We start from the raw sequence: 20,372 nt of genomic DNA, 5'->3' as shown, positions 1-20,372 counted from the left end.
ATTACCAATACTGGCTGTAGTTAAATGAATGGCTTTTTATCGCTTCAATGGAGGCTTAATTGCAACCATTGAATCTTAAGTATTTAACTGAAAGCAATCTTTTGTATCATTTAAATTCTCAAGCAATTTAAAAAAGAAAATAATAGATGCAATCAACACTTAAGAAGTGTACATTCATACTAAGAGAAGCAACCTCAGTAACGACTTTAAATAAATGATGACAGCACACCTGGTTGCGTAAGCATAAATTCACATGAGGTCTGCCAACGGTGGCAATTTCTTTCTTGAACGAAGGATTATCAGTTTAATGCACATGCATAAGGATACATGCAGGTGGAAGAGCAAAAATAAACACCTACACAAACACATCTGTTCATTTGTCTGATTAGGGAAAGCAATAATTTGATTGACTCTGCCCACATAGATCTATAGCTCTACAGTGTACTGTTGTGTATCTTTAAACACACACCAGGGTATGCAGTAGCCCTACATAGAGATGATTTACATCAGCAGCAGGTACCATACAATACCTACAATAACGCCAAAAGTTAACATACACACAGAAACACACACATGCTGGTCTTGCAAGACTAATTTCCACTGGGACAGTAAATGTCATACGGTCTGGTGCATGTAGTACAAATTGTATGCTGACTATAACTGCAATAAATCAAATTAGGGACATCAATGTTTGCCCCAAATTATGTATAAAACTCCCAGAATATTAGTTTAAAGTCCTGAAATCTGTCCCCATATGTGGCTTATGGTCTTCACATGCACACACTCACAGTCATGCAAATCACTGAGCTCCAAAGGTCTCAGTGTGAGGAGATTGCAAGTCAGGGATTGTAAACTGATAGTTCTAAATCTTGAAATAAATGTGGCAGCTCACCAGTCTGGCAATACTTTGACTGTTACAACTTGTGATAGCGAGGGAAGGAGTATCTGACACTCATGTAACTCGAGCCAAAGGCAAGAGGAATACTTAAACAAGTTCAAACCTCTGTTAGTACATCATAAGTGCTGTCTAACAGCATCGCTATCATTACTGTCTGCAAAGCTGGGTATCCTTTATTTATCGCTGTGGCGGCAGCAGAGGAAGGGGAGTATAATTAGAGACCAAATGTCCTGTCATCACTGGGGATGTTTTTACATGGTTTGGATAACTAAAATCAACTGAAAAGCCAAACTTAAACTCAAGTACAGTGCATCGGTGTTGTGCAGACTGTAAAATATCTGAAAGGATAAGTCTTTTAAATATTCAGAGTTGTTCATAGGACAGAAAAGTCGGGCATTTGTTTTTCGTCTTGCATTTATTTCTCATTGCAGTGTTTCTTTGCTGGTGTCCTTTCAGGTCATCTTCAGACAGCACAAACACACGTTTACACACACATGCAAGCTGACGCACATAGCGATCAAATAGTGTGTTCTGCTGAAAGTGGGTTATCCTGTGGGACAAGCTGACTTAAGCCATCATGCTTAGCATGCGATATCTAGTGGGGCCACAAACACACAGTGAAAACTCAGAAAGTAGTAATACTGCAGGGTCATCATGGAGCAGCCTACTGCTGCACTGGCACAACTTTATCTTGTCTGTTTCTCTCTCTGCTGGTGTTCACTGCAGAGATACAATACCTCTCTAGTCCAAAATAATAATTGCAGCAAAAATCAATTTCAATTTCTTACAGTAAGCGTGAATGCTGCGTTCAGTTGATTTGTAGTTCCCCACTGGTACAGCAGTCATTCAATTCCTGTGCTACTTAAATTACAAACACATAGGAATCCCATCTGAAGGCTGGTATTTCACACACAGCCTGTCCCATGTTCTAAGCTATTTGGGCGTGTAGCGTGAAAAAGGACAGATAATTGGGTTTATCACTGGCGTATTTTTAGTTTGCATTTCTCTACACGCAATTTACAACAGACTGAATAGGGGCGGGGACGTGAGGAAGGTTGAAGAGAGGAGGAGGAGGAGGAGGGGAATGGAGGTTAATAATGGGAAGAGAAAGAAGGAATGGGCCACGGAGATGGAGCTTGGCACGTGTCCAGGTTTGGTGGAGTGTGTGTGAAGGAGCAGTAGTGCTTCCGCCCCTCAGGCACTAGTCCGGGTAGACGGAGCAGAACAAGCCCTCTGGATGACTGCAGGGATGCCTGACAAACCATGCTTATTTATGAGAGGAACCTTAGGAAAGTTATAGGCAGGGAGCCGGATTATACACCATGATGCAGACCTCCGTTAACTCTGGCAAACATCACAGGGCATACAAATATAAATCTGATGGCTGTTGTGTGGCTTGAGGCATCCCTTCATGTTGTTAAGTTTTATGAAGGAACAGATAAAGTGATGTGCTGGAGATTCCATTAAGTGGTGCTTTGATCGATAAAACGAAACAAGAAATATTGATGGATAGTAACATAAATTGGATGCTTTGTTTCTATAAATGCATATTTAAAGACAAACTAGGAAAGAAGAAAAGCTTTGTTTAAGATTTGTGTTCAAGTTAAAATAATAGGGAATACTACAAGAATAGTTAAACAATGCTTATTCCCTCTCAAACATACAGTTAGCTGAGAAGATTGGCACCATTCACATGTTTGTATGTTACCTATGAAGCTACAGCAACAAGATGGTTAGCTTAGCCTGGACTGGAAAAGGGGAAAACAGCCAGTGTAAAAACGACACCTTGTTCTTTGACATAGCTGTGCTAGGTGTTTGCCCAGATTTATTTCCAGTTTCTGTTCCAGTTTTATGCTAAGTTAAGCTAATCATCTCCTAGCTGTAACTTCATATTCAACACACAGACATGAGTGGTTGCTGATCGACATTATCATCTCAGTCTTGGTAAGAGCGTTAAAAAGCATTTCCTTTAAACTATTCCTTTAAGGCCAATGCAACAATGTGCTTAAGATCTTCTTGAAAATGTTACCAATATTGTCTGAATATTTTTGCAAAAGCTAAATGACAAGATTTGGAATCTAGTGCTTAATTTTTCAAAGAGCAAATTATTGGAATTTGAGACAATTTTGCGTTATTGCATGGTAGCATGCTGGGTATTCACTGGGAGCTATGGCTATTGAAAAAGTGCACAGCTACTGTACCTTGACAAATGGACAGAAGGCTTAGTGTGAACATTGTGTGTTGGGCAAAAACTGCTGATCTGAAAAGCTGGCTTCACTTAAATTAATGCTGCAGCAGAGATCAGATGGGTGAGGGTAAGGGGGCGGCTGCAGAAGGCACTCAGAAATAGGGAGATGGAAAGAGATCAGTTAAAAAGCAGTGTCCCGGAAAAGTGCTGCTCTGTGAAGAACTGCGGCACCATTCAGAAATCAGTCACTGTTGGAAGAGAAATAAAAGCAGCAAATCAAGTTAGATTATTGTTGCAGTTAGTTTGGCAACACTTTAGCACTACATTTGTATGCTAAGGTTGCTTTGGTCAAATTTGCAATTGAACTTTGTGGAAGAAAGTTGATTTAAACCATTTATCAATTACTTTTGGATAACTATTTGGGCTGTTTAATTTAGCCATATGTTCCACCAATTTATAACTTATACAAATAATTCAAATGTTCCATTTTTTACCTTTATCTTACCCTTTCAACCATTTAATCATAACTTTTAGCTAACTATGCCAACTGTGTCCCCATTTCCGTTATTAAACAACTGGGTCTTTTAGCAATTTTATATACCTTTAAATTTAATGTCTATTTTAACTCTTTATTCATTACATTTTAGATTTCTGCTTGCACTGTAACATGGGTGTTACAGCTGATTTAATTATGAATGGATGGATGGATGTATATATATCTATGACTTAATAATGCTTAGTTGCACACAACGGCATTACATTACACAATCTAATACTACATAATGATAGCTGGCCTGCTCTGTCCTCTTCTGCCTTTCCTCCAGAGCCATCAACAGCACATCTGTCACCTTAATGCTCCAGTCAATCTCATATTGATAGGGTGGAGCACCTGTTAAATATCACACACACACACACACACACACACACACACACACACACACACACACACACACACACACACACACACACACACACACACACACACACACACACACACACACACACACACACACACACACACACACACACACACACACACACACACACACAGAGGGGGCACAGTAAATACATGTTTTGTCGATAGCTGTCCATGGCAGCAGAGGCTCATAGTATTTTTGCTGATGTGCTGACTTCAGGAATCAGCGCTTCACTTTTGCTGAGATAAAGGATTTGGGCCAGTTAAATCTTATCATAGTGTATTATGTGTGTGTGTGTTCATTCAGTGGTGGTACATAAAAAGTAACAGTGTGCTCTGTCTTCAGAGGCTGCTGACAGTTGGAAGGTTATGTTATTTTCACCTGATATTACCTTTTGGTTGGCAGATGGCATTCACAAATTTGGCCATATGCACTCACAAACACACAGGCCCACACACATGCCTGCAATGGAACAAAAGTGCATTAGTGCTGTTGAACACATTTCCTCTTCTGTCAGACTGAGGAACGAGGCTTTCTCGTACACGCAGATAGACATACAGTAACCAGGATGTCTATTAACAGGATGTGACTCTGAATGTAGATTCAACCTTTTTTTCCACTTGAGATAGATCCACTGACCAAAGCACTAAATGTGTGTGCGTGCACTCTGGCAAGATAAAATGTCTCCATAAATTGTCCCTGTGGTTCATTTTATCTCACCTATAAAGCAGATGAACATTAATAACATTTTACAAGGAACAAATGTATGTTGACTGAATATGTGTTTCAGAGAAACACTTACACCACACACACACACACACACACACACACACACACACACACACACACACACACACACACACACACACACACACACACACACACACACACACACACACACACACACACACACGTATTATGTAGTTTGGCATTATGGAGTATTTTTAGTGCTTGTCTTCTGATGCCGTTTGATCAACGCATGATGAAAAATTATGCAAAAGATTGGGAAAAGTTCAAAATGTGAATGAGGTCATCCAGATAAAACACGTCACAGATGACATTTTAGTGTCATTATAACTACTATACTTTTGAGATGTATAAAAATACTTTTCCCACTTTCTGCCAACCCTGTCTGCCCCCTTCTGAGTGCTGCACACCTCCTTTTATCGCTTACTGTCAGGACTCAGCCGAGTCTTTTAACAATGTCAGTTATCCGATCCACGGAAGCAATACAGTTATTTTGTCTTCTTCTAGTCTCTCCCCTCCTCTCTTTTACTGTATATAGTACATCTAACATTGTCTTCAGCTACAACACGAGGATAAAGTCAATGACATTCTGAGCTTGTAAATGATTTTCATTTTCACAACTAGTGATTGTATATGACCTTTTGTGAGACTATGGAAAAATCTTTGTCAAAAAGATTGTGCAAAATATTATATGTGAGGCATGTAAATAGAGGTATTGACTTAAAGTCTATTTATTTGCAGTCTTTCTTTGTACATTTGTTCATACTGAAGTTAAACTCTAACAACAGCTCAAGAATATACAGTTTAATTTTCTAAAACAGCCCAGTAATATTCCGAATCAGCTGGGCAGTGTAGATTTGAACACACTTTACTCAAAAATAAGTAATAGTGGATTTGTTTCTAACTATTTTTAGTTTGAACGTTGCAACTGTGAATATTTACAGCAGCAGGATGGTGTCTGTGGGGTTTTGTCCAAATAAACCATAGTTGCTGTGTTTATGGTAATAATGGAAAATGAATCAGTCAGAAGAGCAGTGGTTTATCAAAATAACTTTAATTGTGCAGCAATTAATACTCATGAATATAACCTTAATTTAGACCAATTTCATGACCATACCAGTGTTTTTTTTTCATGTTTAAGACAAATAAATACGATCAAAGGATTTAAAAAAAATAAAAACTCTAAAATAACATAGCTTCAATGAAAACAGTGCGGGTTTATGTTTCACTGTGATGCATTAGCTATATTGAGCAAGTTTCAAGTGTCTGAAGAAGATTTTAAGAACATACGAAAAGGAACTGAAACCAATAGGCCCATGGAAGGTAAGAAAATTAATCAAAAATGACATTTCTATCAATTGGGAAATGTTTTTCGGTAATGTAATTTGTAAGCACATAGGATTTACAGGGCTGACTGTGCAAAACTATTGGTTTGGCCCTTTAAAGAGACAAAATGTGAGGAAGAAACTGGGAAACGTGACTAAGGGAACAGCACTGGCCAAGCACATAAAATACAGAGCTTTTTATTCAACATGTAATAGAATACAGTAATAGTTATTCCTAATACTGTCTGTAACCTGGTGCTGCTACAAGTAAGATGTGATATGGCGCACAAAGGAGAGAAAATAAGAGAATAACCAAACAAGTGAGAGAAAGACAGATAGAAAACGCAAGAGGATAATACATATTTTTCAAAATAAGTCAATGCGGTAACGATTACAGTGCTGCTTGGGACGTGGATTGTGGAGATGAGGCACAATGCTCTGAAGCAGATCATGAAAAAGGACAGAGCTAAAGATATGATGGATTAATATTTTTATGAAGAGAATAGGTGGATGGGACAAATTGTTCTTGCGTTGTTACAATAAAGCTGGGTTTGAGACGGGAGAAATGGTGGCCCATTGTACTCTGCCAACAATTGGTACAATGTCGTATAATGTCTTATTTTTCACATCAACAGTGCTGCAGAGGAGAAAATAGTTGTTTTAGGTCCACTGGTACAAACACAGCCTATGTAGCTGGCTGCATTGATTAGGCTGAGTATGTGTCAGATTAGCCAGACCTTGTGCAGTTTCTCAGTTATAGTGTCTATGAGAGACGGTTATTTGGGCGGTTTTCTATTTCATGTCACACAAATCTTAGAAATCTCCATACCTATGAAAAGAAAAACACAAAATAGTTAATAGAAATAGATTGGAAGACATGCAGTAAACACCTGCTCCTTGAATGCTGTAATTTATGTATCTGACAGCACCCCGGAAATGTTTGAAATGAAGATGATTTTTTAGTTTGCATGACCAAAAAAAACTACTACAGGTTTGGCTTCATTTAGACATTATCTCTTTTGATTTGGCTTATTGATTTGGGCTTATTGATTCTGGTTCATTAATTCCTTCAATTCTTAGCAAATTGTAAGTATGAAAAAACAAACTGAAAAATGTCAAAGCAATAATCAACTCTTTTTCATCTGATTTAGGCAGCTCATTATTTATAAATAACTAGATACGTGTTTCAACCATACTCTATCTAAACCGACTGCCAATCAGTCTGCATCGTCAATCTGATAACAGTAATACAGGTTGAAAACACGCAATTATCTCATCCACTTTGATTTGAGCTTTAATGAACTCTGATGCAGTTTAGATGCAGTTTAGAAAGATAACACTTTCACTTACTGCTTGGAAAGCTTTAATTGTGGAGACTGCAAAGTGACTTGGCATGTTACCAGATAAAATCAAATACAGTAAAAATGAACATTTAGATTGATCGGGTATACAGTAAACATGAGGTTTCTTTCTTATTTTAGACATTTTAATGACTTGTTTTTGCCAAGTTAAGAGATATGTTGCTATGTTCTTTAATGTATGTTTCAGAGGTTGTATGTGACTCACTCTGTGTCATCAGCTGCGGGAGTGTTATAGCTTTGAAACAGCGGCTGCATGAAGAGCCCCAGAGTTCCCACCACACACACCAGGATGAAGATCCACAGGAACAGACGGTCTATCACCATAGCTACGTACTTCCAGTCTTCTATGATCTGAAACCAAACCAACAAGTTAAGACTGTTACAGATTGTTAACACAGATCACATCACGACTTTAAAGTAAGTTTGTAGGAACAGACCTTCAGGGAAACACCATGTTTTAACCCTTTGGGTCAGAAGAACATAAACCTGTGAGGGGTCTCTAAAGGTTTGTGTGCTCACAATCCACCTATTTTACAGCTGATTGTTTGCTACACCCCTCCCCCAAACAGTAACTGTCGAACCAAGACTGTCTAATAATAGCTTAGCCATTAGATTACAACCCCCGTAATAAAAAGACCACCCACTCATGCCTAGCATATCCACTGTAGTATTTCCCCACTGTGTGAATATCTAAGTAATATTAGAAGCTAGGTCCTGAATGCTTAAGCTGCAGAAGCCCCAACCTACATAACCTGAGATTGCATTTGCATTGCATTGTCTGCTAAACACATTGGGTAGTCCTCCTCTTGTAATCATTGTCTCTTGTATTGTTGAAGGTGAAAAATACGAGCAACCATGCTAAACAGTTGGACCAGGTCTTATCTGATCTATTTCACACTTGGCAACAAAAAAACTTTTAATCGCCTTCCTGGAGTCGACAAGCAGTTAGACTACACAAGAACATCGCTACTCTGCCATTGCAACTCAAATTGTGTACGTTTTTGCCAAACTAATTTATAGAACTAATAATGTTACAGCCGCAAAAGTAACTTAGCTCAGCCGAGCTGTTTATTAAGTGTGGGGATTTGGTGGAATTTTAAAATCCTTAAGGGTGTATGCAGGGTTTTCTGAGGTTATCTGATACATTTCAGAAAAATAATAGATTAGTTGAAAGATTGGAATAATGTCACAGAAGGACAAAAGCAAATCCTGAATGATTTAAGACATGGCATGTTCTGTTTCTTATGTGGCCCTGATACCTTCTTCATTTATTTTACAAATCTCCTTATTCTGCCCTTATTCTTTGTCATCACCCATCTCCATAATCTGCTTTTATAGGTCTCCTTTCTTCTGTCATTGTTCTGTATTCTGTCTTCCCTTTCTTTCAACCTTTTATCCCATCTCTTCCTGCTCATCATCACTTATGTATTCTTTTGACCACGGCTTTATCTCCTCACCCCTTCATCGTCATCTTCTGTCTTCATATGTTCAGCGATGTATCTTACTCCATCCACTGCCTCCTCCACATCTGCATCCCACTGAACAGCCAAAGGCTTCCGGAAGTCTGAAAACCCACCACCTGCATCTGGGATGTCATCCACCTTCCAGCAAAACTTGTGTGCCAAGTCCTCATTCACATAGATAGAGTCGGCATCTGTTCGGATCCCACCGAGTCTGATGTTTGAATACTGCCTCTTGTCTGTGCCGCTTTGGGAATTGTTTTTCCCGACGGTACTCCGGTTGGCATACTTCCTGCGGAGTTTATCACGGACGTTGGAAGATCCTGGACGCCTCATGAAGAGGAAGGCAGGGAGGCGGACTAAGAAGAAGCGTTTGACCCAGTCGGGCATGTGATGAGTGGATGGGGAGCGGTGATGCACATTGAGGACACAGACACTGGTCACAATGCAAAAAGTGACCAGCACCATGGTGAACATCAAGTATTTACCTAAGAGAGAGAAACAAAAAGATGCCACCATGAACAAATAAATATTGGTGCTGCCTTAAATCACACTGCTCTCAGTCAGTCATGTGTTACTCTGTATTTGAATAATCACTGAGTCTCAAATAATTGTGGCGGTAATGTCCAACATGAACAAATAAGTCTCTAATAAAAGATCCCGTATGGCTCACCTTTTTCAGGCTGTACATTTCCACTTCTATCAGTACAACAATCAGAACCATGTCACACTCACCAATTTGCCGCTCTGAGGTTCCAATTTTAACAGAAATACTTTTTTCATTTACTGAGCAATTCCAAAGGCTTCCACTTTGCTGTTTTTTTGTTTGTTGTGAAGATGCTGTCAATAAGAGAGGACTTCCTACAAATGTTTCACATTAAAAGCATGCTGGAAAAGGAAGCGATTACTCCCCTTGAGGTTTTTGATGTGAGTTTGCAAATAGCAACAGCAAATATCATAGTAAAATAAAATGGGAGCCCCAAGGACTTGATTGTAATCAACTTGGCAGGCATTTTTATGTGTTATTCGGCTTTATAATTAACTTTAATGTGAAACTGTAAAAGCATTAGTTTGACCTTTTGGCTACCTTCTGGCTCTACCCAAACGTAACACAATCAGCCAGACTATTTCTTACCTGGGATCAGTGGCTGCCTGGAATTTTTTTGTTGGTTGCCTGGCTACCTGGTGGTGATGGCAAGACTCCAGGAAGTCACTGCACCCGAGCAAAATATTGTCCAACACATAACCTCCCTTAAATGTCACAACTTGTAGATTTTACACTTTGGCTGTTTTACAGATAAATAAATTAGATAGCATGGCTTTATTAGTGAGCTTTAGAGGTGCTTGAAGACGAACAGGCTGGCACTTTTTAATACATTTTTTACACAGAAAGGCAAACTAGTTTTTCCAAGAAACATAAATAAAGCTGAAAAATCCTACCTAATTGTGATAGTTTTAATAATAACAGATTCAAAATCTTGATTTTTATAAGCAAAATCTGACTGAAGGATGTTTTTGTTATATTTGGTTTTAAACCGTTTCTTTGAAAAAGATATCAAAAAGTTACTTGTGTGTTTTTAAGATGTTAAGATTTTTTAGTTTTTAGGGTTTTTTTAAGTTTATTTCATTCCCAATGATACAAGACTCATCTGTAAATGGTAAATGGTTCACACCTCTAACTGCAAAACAACTGTAAAAAGATGCAAATAAATATGACTGACCTATGAGTGGCACTGCCAGAGAGGTGGGTGGCACTATCTTTGATATCAGCAGCAGGAACACAGTGAGTGCCAGCAGCACGGAGATGCACAGCGTCATCTTCTCCCCGCAATCTGATGGCAGGTAGAACACCAGGATAGCCAGCGACGTGATCAGCACACATGGGATGATCAGGTTAATGGTGTAAAACAGCGGCTTCCTCTTGATCACAAAATCATAGGTGATATCCAGGTAGGTGATGTCATTGGGGTCCTCATTTTTGCGCGCCGGGAGTGAGACGATATCCCACTCTCCACTCGGAGTAAAGTCATCACGGCTCGCAAAGTCGCTTGTGAGAATCAGATCGAGTTCAGTGTGGTCATAGGTCCAGGAGCGAAACTTGAGAGTGCAGTTCTGCTGATCGAAGGGGAAGTTCTGCACCTCGATGGCGCAGGCCGACTTGTAGATGGCCGGAGGAAGCCAGAAGATGTCTCCTGTGTTGGAGACCACAGCATTGCAATAGAAGGAAACCTCGTACACGCCATCAGCACTGTGAGAGGTTGTGGGTGAGAGGTAAGATTAGAAAGAGGATGGATTCAGTCTTTAATGATAATAATCAGAAAAAACAAAATTCTTCCTCATGATTGTCTGAAGAAAAATATTAAAAGTAGACATTGATTAAGCTCTTACTAATCCCCTTCACCATACAAAAAAATGGCTTGGTAGAGAGACAATGCAACATTTTAATTACAAAATCTCCATTGAGAAACGTGCTTTTTTTAGCAGCAGATTTTCTGCTTGTAAAGCCCTGATGTGAATGTTGCAAAACCTCCTAATACTATAGAATAATATACTGTAACTCCATCAATACCACACAGTTATCCATTTATATGATGCCACTACACGCACACAAAAACACACATGCTGTTATTGTAGCTGCATTCTTTCATTACACTGACTAGCACAGCATAATAGATCCAGATCACCTCAATCAAATATGGACAAATTGGTCTTCTCTTTGGTGGAACTCTTTGGTATACTTACTTGTTGTAGAGAACTATATCAGGAAGCCAGATGTGTTTGGATGGTATTCGTAGTTTCTTGATGCCCTCGTACTTCTCTGGGTCCCATCTAAGCCTGTAGTCGTTCCACTCCTGCAGAGAAAGCGTTAATAAACTCCCTTACTGACAAACACACCCACATACTGTATGTTGAACACTGTATGGGCATTGAACAGTTAGAAAGATTAAATTGTACCTGAAACAGCCACAAGTTGGTAGTCATTATCTGTTCCCTCTCATTCTACAAGAAAACAATAGTCAGCTTGTCATTAAATAAGCATAATTTCCATAAAGAAATCCCTTTATAAGATGAATGGTTGAATTATTACAATGCTGTCTACTGGCCGTGGATACAGCACAACACACTAAAGGTCAAACCCAAATATCAGAGCATACCTTTAGGCAGACACAATAACATAAATATTTTGTGGCAAAATAACATTCCTTTCAAAAACCTTCACAAAATGTCACAAAGGTAGATTAAATACAGAGCTAAATGTATTTTCCCCCTGTAACGTGTTGTCAAAAGTCAGAGAATGTAACACATGAATTGTAATATTTACATTACTTTCAGATGTCAATTATGTATGATTGAGTGCAACAAAATGCATTCAAGTGGGATATGTTTGTGACAGGAAGCTAAAGCATCGCATGATTGAAATCAACGATGGTGACTGCATTATAAGCTGTCTTGTGCTAACAGTAGAGATGTCATTCAACAGTGGCCCAGATGATAAGCAATAAGAATTATTATATAGAAATAGTCAATCTTCTCACTGATGGGCTCATCTACTTATTTAGATCATATAGAGGCATCAGTATTACATTGAGACTGTTTCATTACCAGTTAAAAGTAAGTTAAAAAAATCAACATTTAGCCAAATTAAACATTATTACAACAGTAACAGTCCTCCACCATGAAATAAAAATATTTGTTTGTGATGGATGCATGCGTTAGTGCCATTTTAACAGTTTGAAGCATTTTCTGATGATTATCCGGATAAATGTATGTTACTGTGGCGTTATTGTTAAATACAACATTAGTTGCTCAAACTAGAGCAACCTAATGACCACAATGGTCTCTCTTTGCGGAATGCGTCCTGGTTGCTCGTAGTTGCCACAGCTGTGTCCTTGTAAAAGCCTTCAATTTTACTTTAATAAATTTAAAATACATACTTATCCTTGTTTATTATCTACTCCAACCATACATAAGTCACTAAGAGTAACCTCAGATGCATTCGGCTTCAAGTCAGCAGTTAATACTGTTAGCAGACACTGATTCACCACCACAGTGAATCAGTGAAATAGTGGTGGCGCCGCTATTATGGTGCAGCACACAAAGAGGTTGGTTTTTGTCTATACAGAGTTGTGATGCAACCTTTAAAGCATTGCTAGAAGCTTTAACAGATATGAATCAAAGCTCTCACGTCAGATTCATAGTAAGATAATATATCAAAAGGGGCTTTGGTTATATTCCTTTAAACATTTAGTCACAATCAGGATGTCACTGTAATCAAATTGATAATGTAGGTAGTGTCTGTCAAAACCTCAAAGCCTCAAATATGTGTTTACGTGTATAAAAACATACTTACTACATTGATGAGCTGCGACAGAGACACCTGTATGGAGATGGTGACCTGTTGGCTCTTATTGACAGCCGGTCTGATCAGTTTGTTGTAGCGCTCTGGACCCAAGAGGTAGTTCACCAGCCGCTCCTCTGCATTCTCTGCCCTGCTGCCTACAGACCATTCAGAATACAGAGAGTTGGAGAACATTATATTTTTAAAGAGCTATAAACCCATTTAAAATCTTAACAATACAGGTACACTTGCATGTACCTTTACTGCTCTGCTTAAAATGAAGTATTTGTCTAGGGGTAGTGTGTCTCGCATGAGTCATTGAATACAAAAATGTCACCATATTATGTTTGCATGTACAGTATGTTGCGGTTCCAAGCGTGAAATCCACCACAGTATGTTTTCAGTCCAGTGACACTGTGAATGATGAACAATAAACAAGTTGGGTGTAAATGAAGTAAATTTACCAAAGGGCTAAATCACGTGTTCATTTTAAAATGTGAGTGTGTGTGTGTGTGTGTGTGTGTGTGTGTGTGTGTGTGTGTGTGTGTGTGTGTGTGTGTGTGTGTGTGTGTGTGTGTGTGTGTGGGTGGGTCTTGCAGTCTCACGCCTTACTGCAGGGTTTTAGAGCAAAATAACAAACAAAAATCCAGTCATGCATCCATCACTGTGAGAGGATCCCTGAAGCTTTGTGTTTCCTCAGCCCTAAATTATTGGTTACGTAAAAGTGATCGTATGAATAAGTCAGAAGAAAAATGCTTTTGACCCATTCTCCTGGCTTCCGCAGCCATTATGTCTACATTGTCAAACAAACTGACAACAGTGCAGAGAGCGTTTAATATCTGCTCGGCTTCACCCCCTCTGTGCCACATGAATTGTCTGTTTATGAAAGAGAAGGCTGAGTGAGCAAAGATGTTCCTTTTTACCACAGCACCCTGCTCTTTCAAGTCACTGTCAATGTTTTCAGCTATTTAAAAGCAAGAGAGGTAAGGGAATTTATTAGAACTTAATGGGACTTTAGTCTGCAATTTCTTTTCACTTCAGAGGATAAATTACTTTCCATTAAGTAAGAACCTGAAATGTATATTTGTTCAAGAGACTGGTAAATTCAACTGAAGGTTAATCTAGTATGGAGCCTGTTATCACATTAAGATGCTATCTTAAGTGGTATCAATGTATTTAAAATTTGAATATGTGTGGTAACCGTTTCGATTATAGCCTGCAAATCATTTTGTCATTATTTAGCATATACAGGGAAATACTGGGTTGGCTACCTGTATCTGGAAAATATGTACTAAGTATGAGGAAAGGCAGTAAGTTGGTAACAACTTTGGTTTTAATACAGACTTAGTAATAAAAAATAAGGATGATTCTCATTGTGTGTTTTATTTCTCAGTACTTATTAAAAAAACCCGGTAAAATTGGTATTAAATAGTGTCTCTTTTCGCTCCCAAAACAAATGCATGCACTAGCCAGATAAAGATCTATCAAACATGAGGCGGTGGTGCTAATGGAAAAGCTACCACCTTTGTCCACTGGCAGCAAAAATCAAGACTCAATAAAAGCTTTCTCCAGGATTACGGTTGCAGCATTAAACAGTTTCAAACATGTGCGCAACATTGTAAACTGAAACAGAACAAAACAAAAAACGTTGACAGGTTTAGAGAAAAAAACATCATGGTTTGGCTAAAAATTACTACAAAATTGAAAGAAAAAAAATCACAAAAAGGTATGTTTTGGCAAATAAACAACCTGGTTACATTTAGGCTACCATGGTACTTGGTTGACACAGGACACAAACAGAGGTCTTCTGGGTGAAAGCACTGTGTATTTTTGACCCATCGACAACCCCAACCTTCAAACTAAGCAGACTTTGAAACTTGTTTTTTGATACTTCAGAAGCAATGCTAATCAAAGACAAAATACTTTCCTTCAAAACGAAATGGTGGTTTTGTTGAATAGGAACATAATTGTGTGTCTGGTTGACTCGCAGTTGATCCCGGCAGACCCATTTTATTGAGATTCATTGGACCACATACTTTTATGCATTCATTTGTTATTCCAGCTAAAGGTAATAGCAATTAATTTTGGAAAGAGTACTCCAACAATTTAGCATTGCACTCTTATAACATGGTCTGACTCACATTAAAAAAAAGTATAAAAATTGATGGGGCAGAAACCAGAGACCTTGTTTCATGCACTTGTCAAAACCTGGCACCCAAATTTCCCAATATGTAACTCGACTGCATGTGGTTCTGTTGAATTTGGATGTGTTTTGCTAGTAGTGGCTAATGTAGCCTCGAGCAGAGATGAGGAGCAGGCAAAGAGGTCTGTTGGGATTACTTCTTTCTAATGTGTAAAATTGATGGAGTGGTTTAATATGCCTACTGTGGCTTTTGTATTTTTTAATCTCTATGGTTTTGGACAGCTTCAGTTAAAACACAGCTGCTGTCACTGAGGAATTGTGCCAGACATCCTTGCATAGTACAAGGCCTAGTCACGTCTGCAGACACTCAAAACAACATGCTGGCAGACACAGCAAAGTACTATGTGCCTTCTTGGTGTACTGCATCATTTAAATAATTCAAACCTAGATTTCAGAGTATCTTTTCCTTGATGGAGGTTACAGCCTTATGCTTGACTATGCTGCCTGTCATACCTGATCTTCGTCAGAGTCCACCTGTTTTTGTACAGCAAACGTGACTATTGATGGTTCAGATTTTTTTTCTGTCTCAATAATTTTGTCCTATTGAAAGATAAGTCCAGCCAACGAGCTAAAGCTAAAGCAGAGCCTACAAGCTGATTCATTTCCATGGTAAACGTATACAACAGTCAACACTCTTTAGAAGAAAACCTGGATCAAGGTCAAGTTATGAAAGGAAGCTCCTCTTTGAGGACAGTGATGTTGACATCCAAATGCACTGCCTAAAAGACCGGAGACAGTGCTTTCCTGGCAGTAGGTATAAAATAGCCTTTTGTAAATTATTCAAAGAGCCATCTGCTTTTACTCACAAGTGTTTCAAAAGTATGATCACTACACAGTTTTTAAAAACCCTGTCTCTGAGGCAAATGCGGAGGGTTGGCTGCGTTCTTTTATTTAAAAACTCAATATTGTTGTCATAGACATACAGCATCCTCTCCTTTTGGGGCTATAGAGGGGTCCTTCGAGTTAGTGTTTCTTTCTTTAGCCATAAAGGACTCAGAGTATCATCAGTCTCTATACAACAATGTAAATTTGATGTAACAGATTGGTAAGACAGGTTGTGTACGGACATTTCCACAAGGTTATCAAGGCAACAAGAACAAAACATGCACACAAAATGTTTATCTATTTATACTATTTACAGAAACAATATTTTATTATATTCTCCAAATACACATAAACTACACAAGATGGGTTTTGCACTCAAAGTATTTTGAATGTGGCTGTTTATGTAACGAAATCGAGTAGCCCAAATACAATGCCATTTCAATAAAAGAGATCAATTGAGTTTTTTTTTACCACTAAGATATTCCTGGCACGTGAAAAGTTGGGAAAAGATTAGCATGTAACAATCATAGGTAGATAAACATTATCAAATTAATAATCAAAAGTAAAACAAAAAAGGCAATTGCACAGCATTTTTTGCCAGCTGCAGTCAAAAAAAAAGATCTAAGAGTGACCCTAACTACACGGATAGATATGAAATGACAAGTTGTCTCTTTATCCCTAAAGAGCTAAAGCAAGGTAGCCGAAAGAGAACACAAGGTTAACGCTGGGTTTGTTTAGTACTTCAGGGTTGCATTATGATCGCTTCAGATTTCCCCTCATGTATCTTTCTGCTTGTTAAAGAATATAAAGATATTTGAAAAATCTATAGGCTACATTGAACTCCCACCTGTTTATTTCAAGTAGTGTTGTGCAATATGGCCAATATCTTTAATCCTGATACAGGTCATTTCATGTCTTGATTAAAATATATATCGCGATAAAGCATGTTTTCTGGTAATTCAATAAATGAAAGTGGATATGAAATAACTAGATGGTACAGCCTATTTTTGTATACTTCTGTGTGCACTTAAAACATGACAAATTAAAAGTAGTTAGTATTTTATAATTTAACTAGGAATTTAAGTGCAACATTTGATTAGAGTTTAAAGTGACATTAAAAAGAATAAAATATATATTTCCTGTGTTTACATGAGTGCACACACATACGGAGCAATCAGATTAGGACAATAGTTTGTTTTAACGACCATGGCGTATTCCAGTGAGCAGAATTCTTATCAATTCACATAATTGTGTATCTCGATATATGATTTCTTCAACATACGATCCCATTGAAAGGCGTTAAATTATCATATTGAATTAGCACTTATGTTACACAGATTGCAGTTAGTGTTGTACAAATGAAATGACTTATGTATTTGGACACATCATGCTAAAAAAGCAGTAATTTGTTCAGTCTGTGTGCTTAAAGATTTCTCACGATTGAATGAACCACTTAAAGCAAAGAAGCACTTTAAATGATAGAGCTCAGTATTTGATTATAAGTTCATATCTAATTAGTGCCACCTTTAATGTGACTTATGTGTGCATGATTACCTAAAGGACATTACATTAATTTATCTTTAGTGAAATTATCTATTCAGCAGTTCCCTTAGACCTCATTTCAACTTCCTGTGTGTGTGTGTGTCAGTGTGTGTGTGTGAGATGACGTGAGAGGGAAACAGCAGAGAAAGAGAAAGATAGAGAGAGAAGGAGAGACTATTCATTTGTATATTCATCTTTTTGAAAGACGTTTTCATGATGGAGAGGTTGTGTCAGTGTATCAGCACCATGGACAGCGTCCTCTTGTCTTGTCTTATTGTTATGTACGGATGCTGGCTAAAGGACACAAGGACAATACTGTACGTTTGGAGAATTGATCAAAACAACAGTTTTACTACATTACCTCACTTAAATACACATCCAAACTTTGTGAAAATAATAAATATATTAGAACATACCGGTGTGAGAGAGGATGAAGAGCAGGAGGACAGTGCTGGCAGTCATCTCCTTTCTGCTTCCTTGGACAAAGTTGCCACTTTGTTATATTTTCCTCCAAAAAATAAAAAAAGAAGTGCCTTGACTGTGAACAGCTGTTATGAACTGTGTGTATTCCGTATATCGGGTTCTTCTGTCTTGTATCTGAGCTGTTCACACACTCGGTTCGTCGTCTTTTGCCTGAATAGTCGCAAAAATCACCCAAACCAAGAAACTTCTCTAATATGCTAAACAGATTTGTTGAAAATGATTACCTGTCAAAGATTACATGTTGTTCTCTTATTTCATAGCCGACTAGAGGAGCTGGGCTGATCATTCCTGCACCGCCGACTGAGCCACAAACCAGCACGACTACATCTAAACCCTCGATCCAAAGCCAGAAGTCCACAGAAGTGTAAGGTTGTTGTTTCCAGCCCTCCTCCCCAAAGAAAAGACATTAAACTTCTTCATCTATGGATTCAACCAGCAGCGCTCACCTGCGTTAGGTTCGCTCTCCTCCGATGTGTGTGTGTGTGTGTGTGTGTGTGTGTGTGTGTGTGTGTGTGTGTGTGTGTGTGTGTGTGTGTGTGTGTGTGTGTGTGTGCTCCTTGGAAAAAGAATCACGTCATGAAGAAACAGCACAGGACCGAGGATGTGCAGCCTGCACCCATCTGATTATAAGAAGCAATCCATTCTGAGCTGGTTTGATAGCTGGATATCATATATACATTTTATTTTATTTTTTGTTTGTTTTTAGTGTTTTATTATTATATTTGATTATTGTGATTGTTCTACCCTGTGCAGCACCTTGAGATTTCTTTGTATTTTAAAGTGTGCTATATAAATAAAATCCATTATTATTATTATTATTATTACATACTGTATATATATATATTTTATTTATATATTTGTTTAATTTATATTGCATTATTATTTTATAGTAAATGCATTCTGTAAGTGCATAATGCATATGTATGTTATATTACTTTCACTTACTTTTTTATTTACCTTTGACACGTATTTTAGTATTAAGTATATATCTTCTGTCGGAGCAGGATAAGTAGCCGTTGTGTTGGTAACAGCTAATCAGGATATTTATAAATTAAATTTTAAATTACACTTTATTTTAATTATCACATACACATTTAATCTGGCAGCGTGTAACCACTCCTAAGCATTTAGGGGCAGTGGTTCTGCTGTAAAGCACCCAGGGAGCAACCTGGGGTTCAGTGTCTTGCTAAAGACACATGCAGACAGGAGGAGCCTCGGATCAAACCGATGAACCAGTGATTATAGAAAGACCTGCTTTACCCTCTGAGCCACGGCCAGCCCAGATCTGGTTGATCCTCCATAACAACAACATATCCTGCCAAAGTTTCACTGAGCAAGACGTTACACACAGGCACTCTGCATCTGGAAAAATAAGAATCAGCCTCAAACTTTAAATCACAACTTCTATCCGACATGTGTTCCCACAAATAAGTTAAATAACAAAAATTAAAGTACATTTTTTTTTCTATCAATAAACTTATTATGTTCATTTCAAAACTGCTTTCACCGACTTCACAGTGAAGTAGATTCTAAGCGTCTGTGTAATGCAGATGTCAAGTTTTCACGTCACACATCTTCCAAATTGGGATGTCGTAAAAAATCCTGATCCTATGTACATGTCTTTAACTGGGATTAAAGGTTATAAAAGAGAAACGTTCCCCCTTTAGCAGATGAATGTGAGTACAGCTTTCCTGTTAAACTCTTCTCATACATCATTCTACAAAGTGAAGGTCAAACATCACAGTTAAGTCACAATAAGCAAAACCCATTTTTGAGCAGAGGGAGGCTTTAAAAATCACAAAAAAATGAAGAATGTGAGAAGTGGGAATTGTATTAACCACAAATGTCTTTATTCATTATCCACCAGCAGGTTTTGTGTCTCTAATTATTCTGAAGAATAACAATTTGCTCATCTTCTTTTATTGAGAGATAATTTACTTTGAAATTGATTGTATGGGTTCTGTTGAAAGACACTCCTATATAGAGGAGCTAATGTCTGGTTCATTTTACTATCCTACATTATCTACCATCAGAGCCGCAGTAATGTTGCATAATGTGTGCGGGCGTGCCTTTATAAGAGTGTT

At 38.1% G+C, this 20,372-nt stretch overlaps 1 protein-coding gene across 1 annotated transcript; it reads right to left on the bottom strand.

The window, feature by feature from the left end:
* Positions 1 to 6,888: 6,888 nt before the first annotated feature.
* chrnb5a (cholinergic receptor, nicotinic, beta 5a) lies at positions 6,889 to 18,282 on the bottom strand. Its single transcript, XM_054604337.1, has 8 exons — positions 18,222 to 18,282; positions 13,248 to 13,393; positions 11,852 to 11,896; positions 11,639 to 11,748; positions 10,618 to 11,144; positions 8,894 to 9,384; positions 7,642 to 7,787; positions 6,889 to 6,904 (listed from the first exon to the last, which is right to left on the bottom strand). The coding sequence occupies exons 1-8, from the start codon at positions 18,265 to 18,267 to the stop codon at positions 6,889 to 6,891; spliced, it is 1,527 nt and encodes a 508-aa protein (XP_054460312.1). The 5' UTR covers positions 18,268 to 18,282.
* Between the last annotated feature and the right edge of the window lie 2,090 nt (positions 18,283 to 20,372).

Source organism: Anoplopoma fimbria, chromosome 9, assembly GCF_027596085.1.
Source record: "Anoplopoma fimbria isolate UVic2021 breed Golden Eagle Sablefish chromosome 9, Afim_UVic_2022, whole genome shotgun sequence".
Taxonomy (NCBI): Eukaryota; Metazoa; Chordata; class Actinopteri; order Perciformes; family Anoplopomatidae; genus Anoplopoma; species Anoplopoma fimbria.
This window is presented reverse-complemented; position numbering and strand designations above follow the sequence as displayed.